Source organism: Micrasema longulum, unplaced genomic scaffold, assembly GCF_059751315.1.
Source record: "Micrasema longulum isolate JH-2025_06_02 unplaced genomic scaffold, ASM5975131v1 h1tg000303l, whole genome shotgun sequence".
NCBI classification, from domain to species: Eukaryota; Metazoa; Arthropoda; class Insecta; order Trichoptera; family Brachycentridae; genus Micrasema; species Micrasema longulum.
This window is the reverse complement of record NW_028277507.1, coordinates 183491-207490: the sequence shown is the minus strand read 5'-3', so window position 1 is coordinate 207490 and position 24000 is coordinate 183491. Positions and strand designations below refer to the sequence as shown.

General features: G+C 31.4%; 1 protein-coding gene across 1 annotated transcript in view; it reads right to left on the bottom strand.

Annotated features, from left to right (window-relative positions):
• The window catches only part of LOC148282708 (atrial natriuretic peptide receptor 1-like), a gene marked incomplete at its 3' end in the record, with an annotated part of 177922 nt that overhangs the window by 56808 nt on the left and 97114 nt on the right, over window positions 1–24000 (bottom strand). Inside the window, exon 8 of the mRNA XM_088224655.1 lies at window positions 12229–12355. Within this exon, the coding sequence (XP_088080781.1) occupies window positions 12229–12355 (127 nt within the window). The remainder of the gene's footprint in view (window positions 1–12228; window positions 12356–24000) is intronic.

Below are 24000 nucleotides of genomic sequence, written 5' to 3'. Positions count from 1 at the left end.
AGTTCTCTAGTTGCAGTTAAATAGGGAAGGTCATACACTAACTTTAATATTTTATTTTGTTGTCTTTGTAGTCAGTTTATGTCATTTTGATATCCTGCTCCCCATAATAGTTGCGTATAACATATTTTAGTTTTTACATAGGCTTCATACATTAGAATTTTTTCCGTTTTTGGAATAAAATTTTTGATTTTTAAAAAAAGACTCGATAATGTCGCCACTTTGCTAATTAAATTGTTGATATGAATTTTCCATGTTAGTTGTCTGTCTATTGTTAGTCCTAAGTATTCATCCATCGAGTCGGAAATACTCCAGGATTTTGGTTCTATTTCACACATAGTACAGTATTTTTCATCCGCCTGGACACATACCATATTATCTTCTACAAAATGTTATTCATCTCTGTTGTAGCTTGATAATGTTATCTTGCAGATTTATTTGAGTCGCTTCTCGATACAGTAAACTTCAAAACAAACTCTAAATCGTCGCTTAGCATTAATGTAAAATCGTGTTTCTCTATCATGGTGAACGTGTCGAATAGGCTCGGATAGCGATTTACATAATAAAATAAGTCGTTTGGCAGATTTCAAGACAACCGAAGCTCCATATTTTGCCCATACAATATGCTACGAACATCGTAGCTTGAGGACAAAAAAGAGGAACAAGGGTGGTTTAAGGGTAATGTTATTACGACATAATATATTTGGGGTAGAAAACATATAGGTATTAGGAACAAACACATGTGTACAATACAATAGAATTATTAAACATACACTAGACTTATACGGTGGGAATTCAGTTATACGTATTAGTTTATAAACAGTTTTTATAATCAAACGTTATTAAATATTTGTATATAACCACTGACCAAATGCCAGTTTCGAGATGTTCCCGTCTCTTCGTCAGGATACCAACTAAACCAACATGCAAAACCCACTAGGTATACATCTTCACCATCGTTGTTGCACAAAAATATAAAACCAACAAGAAGGCATTTTAATAAGCACGTACACTGATTAAATTATGAAAATATTATGTTATTTGAGAAAAAGTAAAAAAAATGGATGTTGATTTAATTGGTGATCTGACGAAGAGACCAATACGTCTCGAAACCGGTAGTCAGTAAGTGGTTAAATACACTATTTTATTTAAATTATTTTTTGACAATTCTTGATGGAATTCCATTGTAATGATGCAATAACTTATATTTACATATAAGTTATTAATTAAAAAATACTCTGTACACTTCTACTTATTTATTTGACCAATTAGCGCTTTTACCCTCTTATGGGCAATATCTTCAGACTGGTATATACACATATGTATTATTATTTACTAAACATCTTGACCACAAAGTTAATGCTTTAAATATTAATAATAGTTTTAATAACATTTATTTGACCAATATCTTACGAACGAACGAAACGTTTATTAATCAACACTTAATTACAAAATTGAAATATACAGATTGGTGGAATTATTGCTAAAAAAATATCTTTTACACAAACAAAACACAGCCTGGTAAAAAAAAAAAAAACAAAGTTTGTACTCAAAAAATATATTACAAAAGTATTTTTTTGATTGATATTATCTCATAGGCTAATGAGCTGTCATTGGCTGGTTTTAGAGGTCACTTTACTCGCTGTGTAATATTTAGCATTCTGTCTAATATTTAGATTTCCACATCTCCACCATTTTCAGAAATTTTATATTTACTTAACGCAGGCGTTTTTTTATATTATTTGACGTTTTGACAATGCCTGAAAACAATTTTCCAATTTTTAAGCTTCTTCTTTTACTAGGTAGTTAATTCAACAATGTTTGAGTATGTCCTAATGCTTGCAGACTGGCTGAATTTCTTTCCTAGGGAGTAATTCATATTTTAATTTGTTTCAACAGAGAGGGATAACATTGTTGATAAGGGAATATGGAAGTCTAAGCATTTACAGGGCCTATGCATTTAGGGCTTAGACATTTACAGAGCAGAATCGTGAATGTTACACAGTGTGTAAAGTCGCCACTGAAACCAGCCAATGACAGATCATCAGCCCTGTAAATGCCTAGACTTCCATATTCCCTTATCAACAATATTTTCCCTCTCTTTTGAAATAAATTTAAATATGAATAACTCCCTTGGGAGGAAATCCAGCCAGTCTGCAAGCGTTTGGACATACTGAAACATTGTTGTCGAGAATGCTTGTAAAGCTTAACTTAATTAGCATAAAAAAATGTTTACTTGAGTTGCAGTTCAGACTAAATGGTTATTTTTCTACGATTTTCCTGAAATTATTTTCAGACATATGATTTGATTTTTATTATTGAATTGTCAGGATTCAGATTAACATAAAAAAACACTTCAATTAAAAGAAACCATTGACAGAAACATAAACCCTAGATTAACTTAAATCCTAACCCATATATTTGATTGGCATCTGTTAATTAATGTTGAAGGACCATGTTTACTGGTAAAATATACCACTCCAAGGAAAATAAAGGAGCCTTGGGGTAAAGGAAAAAATAATTAGGCATTAACAAACGCATATGGATAAAATATATCACATTAAATACAAGTTCGTATAATATCTTAGTTTAATTTGACAGGCGCAGTTGATTAGGCGGCCAACTGTGAAACTGGCGTCGCGGGTTCGATTCCCGCCAGTTGCAAGAAAGAAATCCAAGAAAGATTTTTTCCTCAATTAGTCTGGGTGTTGTAGTGTATTTTTCATTACCTTTTTCTATGTTTCTCTTAATCTATACTTATTCATCTGTACACTTACTACCTGCATCTAATGAATTATTGTTGGTTATGAATTTTTACAAAGAATAATAAATGTTCATGGAAGCAGAGAGAGAGGAAGGAAAGTAGAGTTAGAGCTTTACAATGTTTTCTCTCTTTTATGTACTTTTTATTTATTATTCATATTTTTACTTTTTTAGAACTCAATTATTTTTCCCCTCTCCTCCTGCATTCAGTATAAATCAGTGTGAAATCTGTAATTGATCTTACTTTTTCAAATTGTTCTTTTGTACCTTGTTTTATATAATAACTGTATGACTTCCTTAATAAATAAATAAATATATCCCCTCTATCCCACCTGATGACGAGCCTCAAAATAGAGGCCCAGCGGGTTATTCATTTAAAAAAATAATCTCAAGATGAAGTTTGCTACCAACAATACTTCCGGCTTTAAAAAAACGACAAGCAGTTGTAAACCTTTTTATACATAACATACTCAATGCAATACAAATACTTTTAAAAATTCACCCTTCAATCGTGCCCTAATCTTATACAATCAAATAAATATTTAACTTTGACATCTTACAAGACTCTACAACATATTTTAAAAATAATATCCTGACAATATTCTAAACAGCAATTATCCCCACTTTTATCATACTCTCACACACACACCCTCGCACTCACCCTCCCACACACACACGCACCCAGTTGGTTTGGACAAAATTTTGACGAATTTAGGCTCTAATAAATTGGAATACAACTAAAATGTTATTTTTATACCTAACAATTTTAATTCTCCTTAATTGTTGTTTTGATAAGTTAAAAATAAAGCAACACAATTAAACATTATGATACAGACATGCTCAACTAAAGCATTTACTTGTTCCGGGTGTTGGTCCCGTGGTAGTGTTGTGTACCTACTCAATAATCGGTTCAAGATTCAAATCCCACTCCACCACAAATTAATTTACAACTTTCAGAAAATTATGTTTTTGTGCATACAATAATAATTTATATTTATCTTTATATATATAATTATTTTTTACGTGTGATGTCACTGAACTCCTTCTAAACGGCTTAGCTGATTTACGTGCGGTTTTCAGCGAAATGTAAACCTTTGCCCTGCGCGTGTTCGTAGATATTCAAATTTTCAATAGAATCTGTCAAAACAAAGTTGGAGGCATAAATATTTTTTTTTCGACCTACCAGGGTTACATTTGACGAGAATGAATACACGAAAAAATTAAGGATGTTGTTTTTTTGTGTTTAAAAAAAAATGTTTTGGAATGTTCACAAACAGCGTTCACATTTCATTTTTGGATCCCAATCAGATTGTTTCCTTACATTCCTTATAATTTTATCAAATTTATTTATTTTTACTTGATTTTTGATTACACTAAAATTATATCAACTGACATTCAATACATTTTTGAAAATCGCACTCATGAATAAAGTGCACCCTTGTTGGTGAGAAGAGCCGAGTTTGACATTTGAGAAAAGAATTATATATTTAAAAATGAATTGTTTTATGTTTTGGAATTCAAACATAAGGAAATCTAGGTACCCATTTAAATTCAATATTTGAATATTAATAACTTTTAGTTTTAGAATTCAATCACAAAAAAGTACTTAGGTACCTATTGTTCTATTTTTGAAAAATCCAAGCTAATAGCAGTCAAGCCAACGTTCGGGCAGGGCAACGTCTGTCGGGTCCGCTTGTTTTATATAAATTCAAACAAAGACAAATTAATATGAAATAACAAAACAGAACATTATAATAAATAACATTTCACAGTAGAACATAATCTAGATAGATATATAAATCTAGATAGACACATTCTTAAAAAAATAAAATAATATTAATTAAAATTAAAAATAAATGCATACCTACTGCAAATAAATCATGTTTTCGTAATATCAGCATATGTTAATTTTGTATATCTTTTATTTTTCTTTTCTTTTCTTTTCATGGTCATGTCATACCACATTTTTTATATGCTATATATTTTTTAATAATTAAAAAAGGAATGGGCCACGCTCAGACGCTGATGTCTTTGTGGGCATTTTTTCCAATTTATGTTATAGCTTAATTTTAAGATGTATTTTTCAAAAGGGTATTTTTGTAATTATATTTTTTTGTAAATAATATATGTATGGAAAAATAAACAAAAAAATAAATAAAATATATATATATATATAAAGAAATGGTCATATGTGTGTCCTCGGTGGATTGAATAACTGCTGGACCGATTTACGCGCGAGTTTTAGTGAAACGTAGATCTTTACTATGAGCGTATTTAAAGATCTTCAATCCTTCAAAAAAAATTAGAAAGCATTCGTTTTTTATGGATCCCAATCAGATTGTTTCCTTAAATTCCTTAAATTTTCCACCCGTTTATTTCTTTTTACTGAAATTTTGATTATACTAAAATAATCAAAACTGGCATTCAATACATTTTGGACATTTGCATTCCTAAATAAAGTGCACCCCTGTCGGTGAGAAGAGCAGAGTTTGACATTTGCAAACAAAATTATTTATTTGAAAATTAATTATTTAATGTTTTAGAATGCACCCATAAGCAAGTGTTTAGGTTTTTACGTTTACCCGAACAATTTTTACATGTTTTCTTGACACAACCAAGCGTTCGACTAAGAATTAAATGTCCAAAACTGAGCTGGCGGTTAAAGAACGAATAAATTCGCGTGGGGCAGAACTAAGCGTTTGGGCATAAGCTAAGTGTCATAACTTTAGAGGGTTCCAGGTATGTCTATGTGTATTAATAGGTCGATGGTTTTATTTAAGAACACAGAACCTGTTTCTATGGTTACGTAAAAGCATTATAAAGTAAAGTTTTATAAGTAAACTTAATATTTTTGTAATCTTGAGAGGAAACGCAGTCCGACTTTTCTTCATAGAAACGTATTACCGTATTTTTTTATAGATTATGGCACTAAAGCAGTAATTTTTTACACGCTTTGGGTATTTATCATTGATCTGTCTCTGTTTCTTTGCGTTTTTTTTTTTGATTAATTGTTTGTAAAAAAGTTCTGACACAGAAAATATCATTCTGATACTAAAAAAATAACGAAATAACGACAGAAAAACAATATTTATTTGAAAGATATTTAGCTACTTATCGAAATTTCGTTTTATCGTTTATTTTTTTGAACTGAAACACAGAAATAATAATGTATATGTACCTATGTATATCTTACTTGAACTTAATACAATATTTGATATCAAACACTTGATTGTGTTCATTTAATATATATAAGACTATGTACTCAAGTCTAGCAACAGCAAAGCATTGCCGGGTTCGGCTCGTTATGTTATACAACAGTACCTCAATTTTTTCATTCAAATCTCAAGTATTTTAAATAGAGGACATGCGTTGGCAGACAATTTTGATTATTAGGTGTTTGAACATTGTTTTTCTATTACTATCTCGAAAATGCTATCCTGAAACTGTAAACAAAAGATAACTGCCCGCCGGACTGAATTTGCCTAATTAAAATTGACAAAATTGTCGTTTTGTTGCCCCATTTTCCGCATCCAAGAACTGAGTAGATTTGATTGTTTTTTTTTTAGAAAGAGTATCAACATAATTTTTTTTCCATCGGTATGTTTGCGTTTTTAACAAATACTTATATTATAATGTATACCGTACCTACTTCCAAAGACAACAGATAAAACTAGGGGCTTTTAAGGTTTTTTAAGTGTTCCTAGTTTCCTTAGAAAACTATAAAAAATATAATTAGCCTAAAAGAACTGGTAAAAATATATTATGCAATAAGTCAATCAGTTTTTCAATATGGAATAGTTGGATGGGGATGTGCAAATGACACATTGATCAAACAAATAATAATTGCACAAAAAGCTTGAATAAAAATTATCTTAAGAGTCCCAATCAGACCTAACTCCCTCAGTATATTCGTCAATCTTAATGTAACATCTGTCAAACAACTTTATGTAAAAGCTCTGTTACTGTACGCACACAAACATTATTCTCTACCATCCATAACTTCTTTCACAAATACAAGAGTTACTAGATACTCCACCATGATGCTGTAAAAACAATTAAAAATTAATACAACCTTCGGTCAAAGAGGATTGGCTTACTACTCGGTTAAAGTGTACAACCTACTTCCATTGTCCATAACGACAATTAGTAAGTACTCACAATATAAAATTGCTATTAAGAAATTTATAGTGGAGTTGGGTTGCGTACGGATTGATGAGTGGATCAAGCCAAATAGGTAAAAATTGTGTCTTGTTTATGAAATTTGGTCTACAAGTTTATATGAATTTCTTTGGATTTTTATGATTATTTCACTTTATATTGGTTATTATGTTTAAAATGATAATTAGGTTTATTAGATTAATTATGTTTTTATTTTATTATTATGTTAACCAAGTTAAATAGCGTATTCAAGGCAAGTTTCATTTAACTTATTGTAAAATTTTTCCTTCGGCACGGGACACCACAGTGAGGGAACATTATTCTGTATAAAAAAATAATACAAACATTGTAAAAGTTTAATAAATAAATAAATAAGTAACAATTAAAACAAAAAATAAACGAACATGCTAATTGTAAGTATCTACAGTGCGTAAAAAAACATTGCTATTGTGCTAATAATAATTCAGGGATTAAATACCGGAATACGTTTGTATGAAGAAAAGTCAGACCACGTTTCCTCTTAATTATTCGAATTACATTTTTGTTTTGTCATAACCATCATAACATTTTATAATTCCCCTATGCGCAATTTAAAGCAAGAACATTTGAAAAATACTAGAAAAACATTTTTTAAATACAACAAAATACAAAAAATAATCTTATCATAAGATAGGGGCGATGTCCGCGCCACGTTCGTGGTTCAAAGGCCAAAAAATGTATATCCCGCAAGGGAATTCTGGGTTTTCTCCCTTGTAAAATCAGGATAGATTCAACGATATTTTGAGTTTGTCAAAATATAAAAAAGACAAGGACTAGATCCTACCCCTAAGGGAATAATCAAGATTAACATATTACCACGGGGATTAGTAACAGTCAGATCAATATAGGTTTCAGTTCATTAACCTTAAAAAATATAACAGATAGAAGAAATCTTCTTCTTGCGATGCCTTGTCAGGTCTCCCGTCGCGGACCTTGGCAATCACTACAGAGAAATCATCTCGATCCTGCGCTACTTTTATATTTCGCAGCCAGGACAACAACTGCTTGTTGGATGTACTCGGCATAGTGATCCTTAGAAAACGATGACCAGATTGGTTTTCCATTGTCTTCTCTGGTAGATTTTTTTGTCGGAGATACCTTCCCTAAGGAGGAGGCGCCAGAAACTTGCCTTTCATCCTCTCGCTATCTGCTGTGATCACACTGTCATGAGTGTGATTCCATTGCATAGGGTTTGCGACGTGAACGCTAACGAGTTGAACTAGTCAGTAGTGTTGCCGGTGGTATGCAACCGGGCGTTCGCAGCATTTTATAGAATCACACCCTCCAGCAATATGTGAAGATGCGACCCTTCTGACAGTTTGAATGGAACAAATAAGATTTTTAAATATCTGACAAATGATGAATATTACAGTGTATTAAGTGGTAATTTAAACCAGCCAAAGACAAGTAAGCTCTTAAATAAATATACCACAACCGAAATAGAGAAAATTGAATAAAAGGAAATATGGATGTATAGGCATTTACAGGGCTTATAACCTGTCATTGGCTGGTGTTAGTGGCCATTGTATATTCTGTGTACCCCTCCACATTCTTATTTACTCAATTCATTCATATGTTATTTTTTGTGAATTTTAAAGAACCAAAACCTTTATAATTGCGAGTGAGGCGAATGCCTGACTGATTGATGTCACCTAGATACTATATTTTGTAATACTTTTTCTTAGTTTGTTCAAAAATGTTTTGAGTTAGTTGTAGTCCTGTTAAAGCTTAGATTTCTTTATGCCTTTTACAAAGTTTTCTTCATCCCTGTTGTAATATGATAATACGATTTTCCCTAACTTTATTATTTGTTCTAATTTTTAACTCACCCTTTAAAGAAAACAAAATTTTTTTTATTCAGAAATTCGACCGAAGTTTTTTTAACAGGAACACGAAAAACTATCTAATGAGTTTTCATTTTATATTAAAGAGTGAATTTTTTAATACTTTTCCATATTAATGTACATGCGTTGCGATTTTATCATAAATTTAATCAGTCCAACGAAGCTATCGAAAAATACACCAAAACACCCAGACCAATTTAAATGGCGGGAATCGAACCCGCGACGCCAATTTCACAGACAGCCATCTAACCAACTGCGCCACGACGCATATTTTAAACACTAACGTTACTATTCTTATTAAATTAACAGTTCAGTAATCATTAATTCTGCCAGTCAATGACTAAGGGGGTTTTTCAAAAAATCAATTTTTTTCATTGCAAATTTTTCATACAATATTAGCGAGCTGAACGGATTCTCTGATAAGCCTGATATAAATAATGTTTTGAGTTTGTCCAAATTTTTGTAGACAACGACTGGATTTAACTCCCTGGGGAGCTGTTTTTATAAAAATATTACAACAGTGATGAAGAACATTTAAGAGAAGGTAATATAGAAATCTAGGCATCTACAGGGCTTATGACCTGTCAATTGCTGATTTAAGTGGCCAATTTATTCACTGTGTAACATTCAGCATTTTGCCCATATTTGAACATCTATATTCCCTCAATTCTTTCATCTGTTGATGTTTGTGAAGTTAAAGAGCTAAAACCTTTATTTATGCGGGTGAGATTCATCTAATACTAGGCAACGCCTAAAAATGTTTTTTTTTTTAATTTCTATACCTCTTCATGGACCAGGTGGATTTATCAACAATATTTTGAGTTTGTCCAAATTTTTGTAAACAAGGACTGGATTCAACTGGTCCAACCTGGTCCATTGAAAAAATAACATTTTCAGGCGTTGCCTAGTATGCAGGAGAAATAATTCAATTAGACGAATCTCACCCGCATAAATAAAGGTTTATGCTCTTCAACTTTGCAAACATCAACAGATGAAAGAATTCAAGGAATATAGAAGTTCAAATATGGGCAGAATGGTGAATGTTACACAGTGTGTAAAAGTGGCCACTTAAACCAGATATTGACAGGTCATAAGCCATGTAGATGCCTAGACTTCGATATTAACTTTTTCTTAGTATTTTTCATCTGTGTTTTAATATGCTGATATAAATAGGTTTTAAAATAACGTTAACGTGAAAAAATCATTTTAGCCAAATCAATGAATTTTAAGGGTTCTGAAAAAAATCATTATGTTGTAAATATTGGATTTCACTCATAATTTATTTTTAGCACTAAGAATTGTTATTTATTTTTCGTACAAATTGTTTTTTTTGTTGCAAAAACGTGTCAAGGGTTCGTAAGAAAAAGAAAAGCGTAAATCAAGCGTAACGTTTATTTGAATATTTCTCTTATTTAAGTACTTATGTACGTAGATAAGCAAAATGTCTTAACATTGCAAAGTATACGACGAGAGACACTTTAAGAGCAAAAAGCAGCAGCAAGTTCCATTCTTTCAATAATGATTTATTTTAAAATCACAAAAAAAATCTACCCAATCGTACAACTTGTGTATACTTACTTTCACATACCTAAAACCCGTTATTGGGTCCAAACGCATATATTTGAAAATGTATGTTGATGGTTTTTTTTACGAAATGAAATTCTAGCTAATAAATTGTGCACACAATGTTTTCATCGCCATCATTAACAGTGCACACCTAATGGTAATAGGGCAATGTAATGGTACATCAACTTTGTTGATGTAAAATCAAATTTTATTACGTTTATTGAAAATAAATATACTATGCCAAATATGTTAATATTATAATTTTTTGTTACAGGCAGATTTGCTGTTTATGTTTATAAAATAAATAAATAAATAAATATGTATTCGAGACAAGTATTGTATTGAATTTTTTTTCATGAAAACGGGCTAAATGATGTCAAAATGCGATCTGTCAGGCGAATGTGTGGTAAAGGCAATGTATGATAGGTTCACAGATGTCGAGATCTGTGCCCTATTTATGGTTGAGACAAGCATTATAGAAAAAATCAAGAAAGGGTTGCTGCGTTGGTTTGGACATGTAGAGCAAAGGGCATGAAAGGTCAGCTAACAGGATCTACGATGCGAATGTTGATGGGTGCAGAAAACGAGGAAGACCGAAAAGAAAAGAAATGGCACTATCAAATACTTGAAGATAGACATGTCAAGAGTAGGAATAATTGGTGTGTCTCTGCCTACTTCTACAGGGAAACGGCGCTATGGTTTGTTTGTATGATCATTTTGAACTACCAACATCTTAGGGTGATGAACAAGTGTTAAACCGGTTGACTTGGACTGACCCTTTACTAAAAAAAAAACAACGGAGAATAGGTATCCTTATATACAAATTGTTTCCGAATTTAATAAATTAAATTTTGTACTCTTTACTTTACCTTAATTTTAAAAAAAAATATAACATGACAATAATACTTAAAAAATAATTGAAAAGATAATTCAGTATAATTATTTGGCATAGTTTTATGCGCCTAGTATGTAATTAAAAGAGATATGTAGGAAATTTCAAAAAATAATATTATTGCTTTTACATTTTTTACAAAAAAAAATAATTGTTCTCTTTACTGACTGCAATTAAGGTTTATAAATATTTTTTTTAAAAGAAAAAAAAAATTGTGAATTCAAAAATCAATTATTTTTTGAGATAATATAAAAATCAAATAACTTTGTCAACTAGGGGATAATTCACAAATCCCATCTTTCTCGATTTTAAATGTTAAAAAATCGTGTTGATTTTCTTAACAAATATTGTCTGTAAAATTTAAACATCAAATCGTTGTATGGAAGGGGAACCTCTTTTTTATCTGGCACGTAATTTTTTAGTTAATAGAAAAACATTTATTTTAAATTACGAGGTTACGAACACCGCAAAAAATATTAATCAGACACCTGATCCTTACCTGTGAAGCGATTTGTTATTCTCCATTTTTTTCACTGGCTCTGAATCTGTTACGAGTAAGTTAGAAAAAAGAAAGGATTCCTATCAGAACAAAGGTGATAAACTTTTACTTTTACATTTTAAAAGGCAAACGTTTTAATCCTACCAGTCGCTTTTAACCCCAAATACATTTTCTAGCCTTAAAGACATTTTTAAAACATTAGACATTTTTTTATTTTTAAAAAAGTTCATCAAATTCTGACTTCGATTCCTGGAAGGGTGAAAAGAAAATATTCGTTTTAAATGATATCAAAACTGCAATATTTTGCGTTTGATTTACTAATGACGTGCCTTGTGCACCTCTGGTGTGGAAAAGAGTATGACGATGATGATTTTGGTGAGACTTTGAGCTTTTCTTTAATCTGCGAAGAATGTATTTTCAAGAATGTAAGCGTTAAACATTTACTTTTAAAGAAAGAGTTGTTAACTCACCACCTGACTTCCTCTTCTGACTAGCGAGTAGACACTACCCCTGTGTTTAGCTCCCTGGGGGCTTGGTACGTCACAAGGGTAGATTCTCCATGTCATCATCCCAATCTCCGCATCCAGTTTGTAGTGCCTGTAAAAAACAAACAACGATTTCCTTTGTTTATGAAGAAAAATGAAGAAAACCAATTTAATATTCCGGTACAAAGGAAAGCAAATTGTTCCGGTCTTAGACTAAGGAGACCAATTGTTTTTACAAGCTTTAAATTATTAATTTATTGGCAATTTTTTTTAATATCCTAAAATTGAGTTTAGTATTAAAAATGTTTCAAGCATTTAGTTTTTTACTGTCAAAAACAGAATTTTATTTATTCACTAATAAAACTGAATAAAATTGCTTATAATATGACAATTATTTTATTTTAGTATCATTTTAAAACTTCTGCTTGTAAAACCGTAAACATTAAAAATATTTTTTAAATATGTCACAATTTTTTTTTGTTCATGTTAAATTAAATATAATTAGAATATGAGACGGGTGGTTGCCTCGCATTTTTATTATTTTTATTTTATTAATTTATTGCATAAAATTAGTATAAATATTCAATAACAAGGAATCTATATAAAACCAATGAATAAAAAATGAAAACGGAGTGCTCTCTGTTTATAATAGTCTCCATCTAACATGGCTCAGCCTGTTCTAAGATGGAGATTTTTCATCTTTTAGAGCATAAGTAGTTCTAAACTAATATAACAATAACAAATAATAAAAAACTAAAACTACTTAATTATAAATGCTTTGCTAATCACGTGTGAGAAATAAAAAAATGTTTTTATACAAATATAAAGTAAATATATGTGCTAAGAATACATGTTACTTAAACATAAATAATATGGTTTTATATATAAAAACAACAAATATAAAGTAATGGAAAACAAAAATATAAATAATATGTGAACCAATTATAAAAAGTACTACGTTTATTTGATTGGTTTTAAAGATTTAATATCACATTGTTGCCGTTCAATTCTATGCTTTGGAAACAAAAATAAGTTATTTTAATGGCAATATAAAACAATAAGTACCAGTAAATTTTATATCAATATCATTTTAAAATTATTAAAAATAAAAAAAATTCATGCCTTTCCTTAATGTGTAAATATATAACCTTTGAACTGAACTGACCGTTTAATTCCAGACATATCCTTTGTACTGCTATTTTCGATCAGTACAGAGCAAGTATTTTTATGTTTTCTACAAAGACTTTATTTTCTTAAATGCTACCAATTAAGTTTAACTCAACTGGTGTTAAAGGAGAAAATTAAACTCGATGGAAGAAGTTACATAAATGTTTAAAAAAAGAGCAAAGGTTATGACAGTTTATTTTCCAAATGATTTTTTTTGTGCACCACATCAGGCCAGGGGGCCCAATTACAGCGGTGAATTACATTACAGAACACCCAGGCTTGAGAAAAATCACATTTAACTTTTGTGTTTTCAATTGGAATAGAACCCGGAAACTTCTGTGTGTTAGTCAAGCGTCTTGACCACTACACACACAATTAAATGAATAATGATCACTACGTATTGCCCAAGACTGGATTCTCCTTTATTATTTTACAACAAGTTAGTCAATAATTTTAGCATCTTCACTGTACACCGGGCAAATATCGCAAGGTGCTTTTGTAGCTTATTACCTCGATTAAACGCGGACAGAAAAAAGGTGTCAAAAATTCTCACTTTCATCTACTTGACATTTTAAAGGCTTATAATCAAATAAAATAATAAGTATAACGAATAAACAAATGCAATTTCTCGAAGAGCAAAAAAACATCTTTCAAATGACGTATAATTTTAGCATTTTCTTTTACTTTTGGTGCTCGTTATTACATTTGGTAAAAAACGGACACCGCTTATTTTAACGTCTAATATTAAAATCACGGAAACAGAATATAATAATAGGGAAGTATAACGTACTGGTTGCGAATTATATGGGTATGCATTTTTAACAATGTTTAATGTCACAACTCCACATTTTTTTACCCACAACTACTGTTCACTTCCCTATTTAGAACCCTTTGATCATCTACCACAATTAGACCTTATGTAGTGAATCGCGCGTTTATTTTGTTAAACGTATGCCGCACCATAAACTTTGTTTGCACCAACTACCAGTGGTCATTTCCAAATTGGGGGCCTGTCCTAGTGTTGGTACCGCTTGCAATTTACCAATTGGACCACCGCAATTCCATTAAGAAAAAACCAGGTAAGTGGCATCCATTCCTAATCCATCTCATTCGTTGGGTTGTGACCAATTGACACTGCATACCACATATTAAGGACATTAACTTATTTAATTAAAATTAAAATACAGTCTACTCCGCTAGATAATATCGTAAAAGCTCTAGAGCTTCGCCCCCCGTAATTTTTTGTCCCGCATCCACGTAGGAATTCGTTTTCCCACCACATACTAAAGTTCACCTAAATGGTGGGACTGATCTCTTTACCTTTATGTAACAAGTAATCAAAATACGCTGCATCTGGTTTACAAATGCAGATATTAATGGCGAATTACCTCCAAAATAGAAACCAATAAGTCACTAGGGTACATTCGCGTTGGAGCATTTCTATACTTTCTCCGATGTCCCGCAAGGCTCTTACCTGGGTCCAAAGTTGTTCACTATTTTCATTAATAATATTTAAAATGTAATTTAAACTAGCGTTTTCTGTTATTTGCGGATGCCCTAATATTTTTCTTAAAGATGAACACATTTGACGGTTGTTATCTTCTCCAAGCGGATATATCTGATAAATGTGAATGAGGAAGGTGAAACAATCTTAGGTTTAATGTTTCTAAATGTTCGGTCACGTCTTTCACTAGGGCCGAAAAAACTCTATTTTTTTGCTACAAAATGAATAACCAAAATTTGTCTCAAGAACATCAAATGTTAAGGATCTGGGCGCTAGATTTGTGAGCACCCAAATATTTTATAATCACATAGATATAATTGGTGGTAAAAGCATTGAATATATTAGGATTTATTCTGCATACTGCCAAGGTTTTCAAAAATACCCGCAAACTGTTAATCTTCACAACCTCTTGGTACGAAGTAGACTTGGATTGGCTCGATGATTTGTGGGTCACAAGAACTCTTTTACTATAGATAAAATCCAAATAAAGTTTCTCAAATATCTCTACATGCGAAAGTGCGTATATTATTCTTGGCTCTCTTCAACTGAGTTTCTCCAAGTACAACTTTAAATTTGTATTTGACTGCATCTTTTTATCGATTGTTGCACGATACGGTCGATAATTCTAGGATTGTGATGAGCATTGATATGTTAAATCTTCATCATCACCTAAGACAGCGTCAGCATAGATTGTTTCATATTCAAATATACAGGACCAACTTGCCGATGGTTATGCCTGTTGGAAAGACTAGCGCTATGCTGAACTACATCGCTCTAGATGTTAATATGTTTTAAGTATTTTCCGGAGCAGGATTCTCCCATTACTTTGACAAGAGTCTCTTTTATGTATTTTTTTCTTTTTATAATATATACTGAGTATTATTTTGAATACAAGAATTGAATTGAAATGAATTGAACTCTGTGTACCACTGAGTGTGAAAGAAACTTATTATGATTGATTATATGTAGGTGTCTCACAATACAAGAGATCTTGGGTTTGATTCCTGAAATGGTCGATATGAAACATTTATTGAAAAAGTTTTAGCACAAGAATATTTCACAGTTCCTGGACTGGTATTTGAAGCATATAACTGATCATCTTTACTTTTTTTTACAAAAACGGTCAAAGTTCGCTGCGGTTGATGCAGTGCCCTATGCATCATTTGTTGCAAAAGGGGTATAATTAATGAATGAATAAAGTGCCTGCAAGTTTCCTGAATCAGCAAGGTAACTCCATTACCTTTAATAATCCCAACCCGCTTTTTAAATCGAATGAAGAAAAGTGTTCTAGATGGTTTTGAATTTTTTGTCGTGACTCCGAGAATTGCAAACGGAAACTAAAAAGTAAGGTTTTATTACTTTCCTACCGATTGACGCTAGAACTTTTCAGATTATTTCTATATTGAAGTCCAGGGGAGTACCTGTCTTTATACGAATGGAGATATTGCGCATTAGATTTATTGACTTTACAAAGCACCTTTCATTGCATTAAATTCTACTTTTTAAAAAATATACAAGAGTGTATAATGTGACGCATTTAATCTTATGAGGATATTATCAATATTAATAGTTTGATAACAGTTTGATGCAGTTTGAAATAATAGTTTTTTAATATCATATCAAGATGAAACACGTAAGATTATACACTCTTATTTTTCAAAAAAAATTAAAGTAGAATTAAATCCGATGAAAGTATTTTATTTTGGATACCTTACCAAATTTGAATATGGAATTTTTTCAATTTACTGCATACACAATAAATATTTTGTATGTTCTTAAGCCTTTATTCAAATTCCAAATTTTCTGATTTGGTAAGCCTGTGCGCGCGTCAGTATCACCACTTTTGTATTACTTATTTTTTTAAATATATTTATTTATTATTATATACACCCAGAGGGCTTTTACACGACAGGTACAAAGTTATAATTCGTGCGTTTTATTATAAATGTAGGTTAATAAATATATTTTTTTAGGGATCGAATTACAGTTTTGCCAAAGATAAAATATTAATTTTTTTTAATTATAGTGGTTTTAAAATTTAATAAGGTTTTTGCGCAACCACTCTTTACTTGTGCATTGTACAAAAAATACTATTTATTTTTTATTTTTTTCAGAAAATAAAATTTTCTACAATTTGTTCTTAAGACGTGAAAAATGCTACTGTTATTACAATTGAAGACATGAGTGGAAAAAAGCGTTATATAGTTTTTTTTTAATAACGTAATTTTTTTTTAAAAAAATGAAGATTTTATGTAAAGTCCTTTCATATAAAGCCAACTACACCATAAAAAAGTAGCAAAAAACTGATTTAAAAAGCAAATGAAGTTTTTATTTTATCAATAATTATTGTACTTGTGTTAAAAAATTCACCCCAAATATCACTACTTATTGTTTGTTTTTGTCAAGGATGTTGTTTTGCACGACAAAATACTTGTAGATTATTGTGGTCTATACTTCCATCTCTCTTGCGTTAAATAATTGTACTTTGTCTATACCTTCCATGACACCAGTTCCTTAACGTTGTCAGGTTCTTAGGTGTATTAAAATAAAGTCTTTTCGTTGTATTTTTGTTGCATTTCTGCGCTTGGGCACATTGCACAAAAAAAAATTTGGAAATGATAAATCACAGTTCAAAACTTTAAGTGTTTGACAAGTGACAGGCCAAGTAAAATACAATGCAAACAAACATCCCATAGAAATAGGTAGCTACTCTTTAAACCACATATATTTTTTTAACACTTTTATCCACTCATGTCTTCAATTATAAATGTATTTAAATTTTATATCCATATAAAATTTATATACATATAAAAGCGGGCATATTGCTTTATGGAATTTTTTTTCAACCTATCCAAACCGTTCAGTTTAAAAAAATTAAAAGTACATGGACATATTCTAGGTAATTATACAGATTCTTGTGATTTTATACAAAATTTCGAAAAAAAAATTACTCACAATTTACACTATACTGTGAAGAGAGTGGGGAGGGTGGGAAAGAAAGAAGCAGGAGAAAGTAACAACATTGAGATAGTGACATTTCAATCTTCATTTAAATGTAAATAAAGAAGGGGCGTCTCTAAAATCAGTAGGAAGATTAATCTATAATCGAGCAGCTACTACTTTCTAGCCATCCTTTCGCCGTCCATCCACTCTACATGTCCAAGCCAACGCAGACTTTTTTTTTGATTTTGTCGATGATACTTATTTAAGCCTCACATAATGTACGGATCTCGACATTTGTGAGTTTATCGTACATAGTTTTACCACACATTCACCTGAGAGATCGCATTTCCTCAGCATTTAACCTATTTTCATCCTTGTTTTTTTTCATAGTCCAAATCCATACTTCTATCCCATACATCAATAACACAATGTACTTAACTGTTGCAAACCAATTTAAGTTTCTTTTGAAAATATTTTGATTTTCTTACAAGTCACACATATCAAACATCGCAAATAAAAACTTCATAATGACAATTATATGTAGAACATATAAAAGTATCTATCTGAGCTTAAAAAGTTTTTCACAAAAGGCTTCAAAACACGTCAATAAATTACTGGGAAACTTTATTTTAAATGACTAGCAGTCGTAAGCCTTCAAACTAGGACGTTATTTTCTCACAAAGAAAATCCGTAAAAATATTGTTTTTCAATATCGTAAAAAATAACAGTGCTATTAATCAAACTAGTAAATTTATGGTTGCGTTGAAGGGGTGATATATTTTTCTGCTCCGTTTAAGTAAATCAAAAGTATTAATTGTAATAAAAACTAAATAAATAAAAGAACTTACTAACTCAATAAAGCATTATAAATATTTAATATATACATTCCAAGAAAACTTCTGTAAGCAGCCAAGGTTACGATGGGCAGGATACGAAGAAATAATGACAGACAAAAGGGCATAAAAAAAATCTTACGAAACGAGTGCCCCAATAGAAGCGTTCGAAAAGCAGACCAAGGAATAGATGGTCGATTGTGCGGAAAAAGACTCGAATAGGGTAGAAGAACATATATATATATTTTTTTTTTTTTTTTTTTTTTTTTTTAATTCTGTATTGTCCTGCCGGTAAAACATTTTTGTGACTACAAATTGATTGTAGATCAATTTGTTGATCCGGAATATAAAAAAAGAGTTTCCCACACTCACAACACTAGATTAAAAACTAAGGGTTCCCTGTTTGTTTCCCGAATTACAAATTACTTCGGAAAGCGAACATTAAATTGCGTTGTTCCAAGATTGTTCAATGATCTCCCACAAACCATCATTAACATGAAAGATCTTCAAATGAAAAAAAAGGACTAAATTTGTAAAATATAAATAAAATAAATGTAATATAAACCTATCATAAAAAAAAGGGTCCCACTGAAAAGTTTTTAGACTTAGTGGGTAACAAATTCCTGTATGTATTTTTTTAATTATAAAATAAACGCTGCTCTTCAGCATTGAAACTGAAAGCAACTGGAAATGATAACTTTATCCATAGAAAACTTTCGTCAGTTTTATTTAACAAAATTAAGACAATATTTCGAATTCAAAATAATATTACAAATAAAAAAAAAATATTTTTGAGCTTCACAGTTTATAGTGGATGTATCACACGTGATAAATAATTTCACCAGAAATTACAGCGCGACGACCGATGAAGGAAGTCAGCATTTTTTATTCAATTCAATTCATTTCATTCTCCAAAACACGAGATCAACATCCTGCAGTACATGAACATCGTCCTTACTATAGAAATATAAAGAACAAAAAAATGTGGCCAATAAAGAGACCACAGGGTGCAGTCAACGCCCAATTCAGTCCAGTAAAGTTCAGTCAGTCAGTCACTCAGTTTCAGCATGTAGTTCAAGTGCAGTCACTTCAACCCATCACCGCCGCTACGCTTGCGCTACATAACCAAAAGCTGTATCTTATTCATCGTGTAATAATACGCATTAAATAGTTAAATTAGTGTTAATCTCAAACTAGAGTAGAAGCTCCAACCCTCAACAATCTAACCGTACATATTTAAGGCGGTTGGTTGGGACAAAATATTTGGCCAAGAACCCCTTAGCAATGGTTCGACATTATTAAGGTATAATACTCTCCATTAGCAAGAGTATTTGCCTCTGAAGCATAGTCTCACTGATGTGAAAGATGTCGATCTCCAAAGTGACCATGTTCAGTTGTCTGACTGCCCTTCTAATTGGCATTACCAGAGACACGTTGGTTCTGGAAGCCGGAGATAAAACAGTCTGTGTTGACGCTCTCGGAAATAATCATCAGGAATATAAAAGTTCATTATCTCTAAAATGGCTGAGTTTTCCATGTAACCTCTTATCAGCCTAAAAATTTTTTTCAGTGTGAACCCATCCCTTAAAAATTGCAAAATGTTGGCCCTCAGCATGCCCAAGAAGAATGCAATTAGATCGAGTCACGGATAACTACCCTCATATAGTGTTTTTTCTGACCCTCTCCATCATTAGGGAATATCTTGCCTCGTGTGGACTCCATATCACCAAAGCACTCTCATGCCTGCTCCGGACCTGAGCGTACTGAGATTCTCTGCGAATCATAACAACTAGCCTGTTTTTTTAACCTGGTCAGATTTCTAAGCTGTTTTATAAAATATTTGCTACTTTAAAATGCAAATTTAAATCTTGACATTTAGTATTTGGGTTGTTAAAAATCGATAGAATATGTATGAGGATAAAAATATTGTTTTTTATTGAAAATCGGAAATCGTCTTGAATTAAGAATTAACATAGAGACGAACGTTAAACTATATTATTACTTTCTTATTATATAAATAAAACACGAGTGATATTTTAATCCACAAATTGTGGATTAAAGTATCACCCGTGTTTTATTTATATAATAAATTACAATGAACTTCCATCAAGAATTTTCACTTACAAACTTAAATGTTCTAAATTATTACATTAAAAAAACTTTATTGTTAGTATAACACGAGTTTATTATTTTACAAGAACAATACTATGGTTTCAGGAGAGCTCCCCTCTCATCGACAGGTGATATAAAACTAATATAAAACATACATAATATATTATATCTCCATTCGATGGAAGAAGTGTTCTTCCGAAACTATGGTAGTGTTCTTATGAAGAATAAACTCGTGTAAAACTAGTAACAAAGTTTTATTTTTGTATTCATTTTTAACAAAGTGTTACGAAGTGAACGCCGATTCAATCAATAATAAAAAACTTTTTTTTAATAAAACATAGTAGATTTGTTCATACGTGATATATCCATTGAAGTTCTTTGCATTAAACAAGGATTTAGTTTCGAAAGATTCACAATATTGCGGTCCTGGATTCTATTTGGGGTTTTCCTAAAAAAAATGCTTGGGGTTGCAGATATAAGACTTCAAGTAGCACATGTGCTCTATAAAATGAGACTCTAATCAATTTGGAAGAGAGAAAATTTGAAAGGGTTGCGTTTTTATAAATCTCAAACCCCAACCCTTTGACACAAACAAATAACCGTTTGCTATCTAAATCTTTTGAATTCAAATACAAATGTTTAATGTTTAATGGTTCAAAAATAAAATTATGTAATATTACATTATTAAATATATATACCTACATGTTAAATCATTTATGTTTTTATAATATAATATGGACAGCACACTTGATTCAAAATAAATTGCCGAAAAATGCTTAAACTTTGTATTCATTTGATTTTATGGACGAAGTATGAAACTTGGAATTTTATTATTAATTTTATCCGCCTCGTTGTAAAATGATCAACGCATTTGACTACCATGCAAGGAGCCTTTAGTTCGATTCCTGACATAGTTGACATGAAAAACATAATTACAGTGACAATTGATATGCCCTGTAAATGTCTAGATATTCACCACTAATCTCATCATCACTTTTGACATATTAATTTGTTAGTTTGATCAGTATATTAACTTTTTTTTTTTTAAATTTTTTACTTAAAATTTATAAATTATTTTGTATGTGTCAGCCTCGTGGTGTAATAGTCAGCGCGTTTGCCTACTATGCAAGAGGTCTCGGGTTCGATTCCCGACATGATTGAAATGAAACATTTATTTAAAAGGGTGTTTTCACACTAAAATATTTCAAAGTCTCTGGACACTCTGGTACCTTTTCATTTTTCTTTTTTTTTTGCACCACAACAGGCCAGAAGGCCCAATTACAGTGGTGAATTACATTACAGAACAACCAGGCTTGAGAAAAATCACATTTTTAATTTTTGTGTTCTCACCGGGAATCGAACCCGGAACCTTCCGTGCGTGAGTCAAGCGTCTTGACCCCTACACCACGGAGGCCACCTGAAGCGTAAGACTGATCACTTTACCTTCATGAAGCAAAATTGATTGAAATATGCTGCAATTGGTGTACCAATCTAGTACCTTATGCACCATTAGGTGCGGAAAGGGAATCATGAATAATCATCATGATTTCACTTAACAATCCCAGTGTAGATCTGCTACATACCAATAATCGGTGTATAAATTGATTTCAAAGATGTTCATCACTCGGCGACTAGTTTATTATTTTGTATACATATTTGAGACAGGCGCTGTGGCGCAGTTGGTTAGTCGGCTAACTGTAAAACTGACGTCGCGGATTCGATTCCCGCAAATTGCGAGAAAAAATCTAAGAAAGGTTTTTTTCTCAATCGGTCTGGGTGTTGTGATGTATTTTTCATTACTTCCTTCCATATTCCCTCTATGTAACCTGCTGAAAAGCCTCTAAATAGAGGCTTAGCGGGTAATTCCTTTTTTTTAAAAAAAACATTTTAATTTATTTTAAAAAGTCACCACCAGGGTAAAATTTTTCGATAAAATTTGAAACAAAAAGACAGTTGCACGTATACTGTCAAAAGTATAATTTAGCTAAAGTTCAAAGTGGATTTCATTGTTTTTTTTTAAAGATTTGAAGTTATAATTGTTTTCGTGACTTTCATTATTATATAAAAATATGTTCAACAATCTTTGAGTATGTCCAAATGCTTGCAGACTGGCTGGATTTCCTCCCTAGGGAGTTATTCGTATTTAAATGTATTTCAACAGAGGGAAAAAAAATTCAATAAAATGTTTTCCCATGTACAATTTAATGGTCTTATTTTTACCGCGCGCAAGAAAATATTTTTTGTAGCCGATTTTCCGTAGGGCTGAAGTTCCTCATTGATAAGATTAAAAAAGGGTCTCTGAGATGGTTTGGTCATGTAGAGCGAATGGATGACAAAAGAATGGTAAAACAAGTATGGGTGGCAAAAATGAACAGTAACGTGAGACGAGGATGACCAAGGAAGGTGGCACGATCAGATAAACCCAAATCTTAAGTCTGGTCATGCCAAAAGCAGACAAAACCGAAGGGCATGTATGACAAGATTTATGAATGTGGAAGAAGCTAGAAATATATGCCAGGATGGACTAGTGTGGCGGTTCATTCTCTCTGCTTACCACTACGGGTAAATGGCGTGATGGTAGTAGTAGTAGCCCTATTGTTACCGTGGATTGTCTGGTGGTCGCTTCCTGCTGTGCTGCCTGCGGGTGCAATACCCTACCGATTCCACATCATACATATACAACTTGCATCTATATTAGTACGGGTTTACCTACATAGATAGATGCTACAAAGAACTTATAATGGGAAATAAACATAACACATTGTACTCTACTATTAAGGATTGCAAGTACACATTGTATTATTATTATTTTGGCCATGTATTTTTTTTTTCTTAAAGCGTAATTTATGTATTAAATTATAATTAAAAAAAATAAAAATAGTAAATTACATTTTGAATATCAAAAGGCATTATAGGAGCCAATTGTATTTTCCTTTTAGTAAATACAACTCATTACACAAGCCAAAAAACGTTTTCCGATATTATGACCATAATGTATTTCTTCCTTATCATTCTGTGAAATAGCAGAAACCACAAATAATTGGATTAGTTACGACCCATGTGTTCTTGGTCGGTGATTACATTCGTTAAGGCCTTAGTGTGGAAAAAGTACACGGTAGACCAAGAATCAAATACCTAAAAAAAAACATGACCAAGTTTTTTATAAACTTTGCAAACACATGATTTTTTTTATTGTAA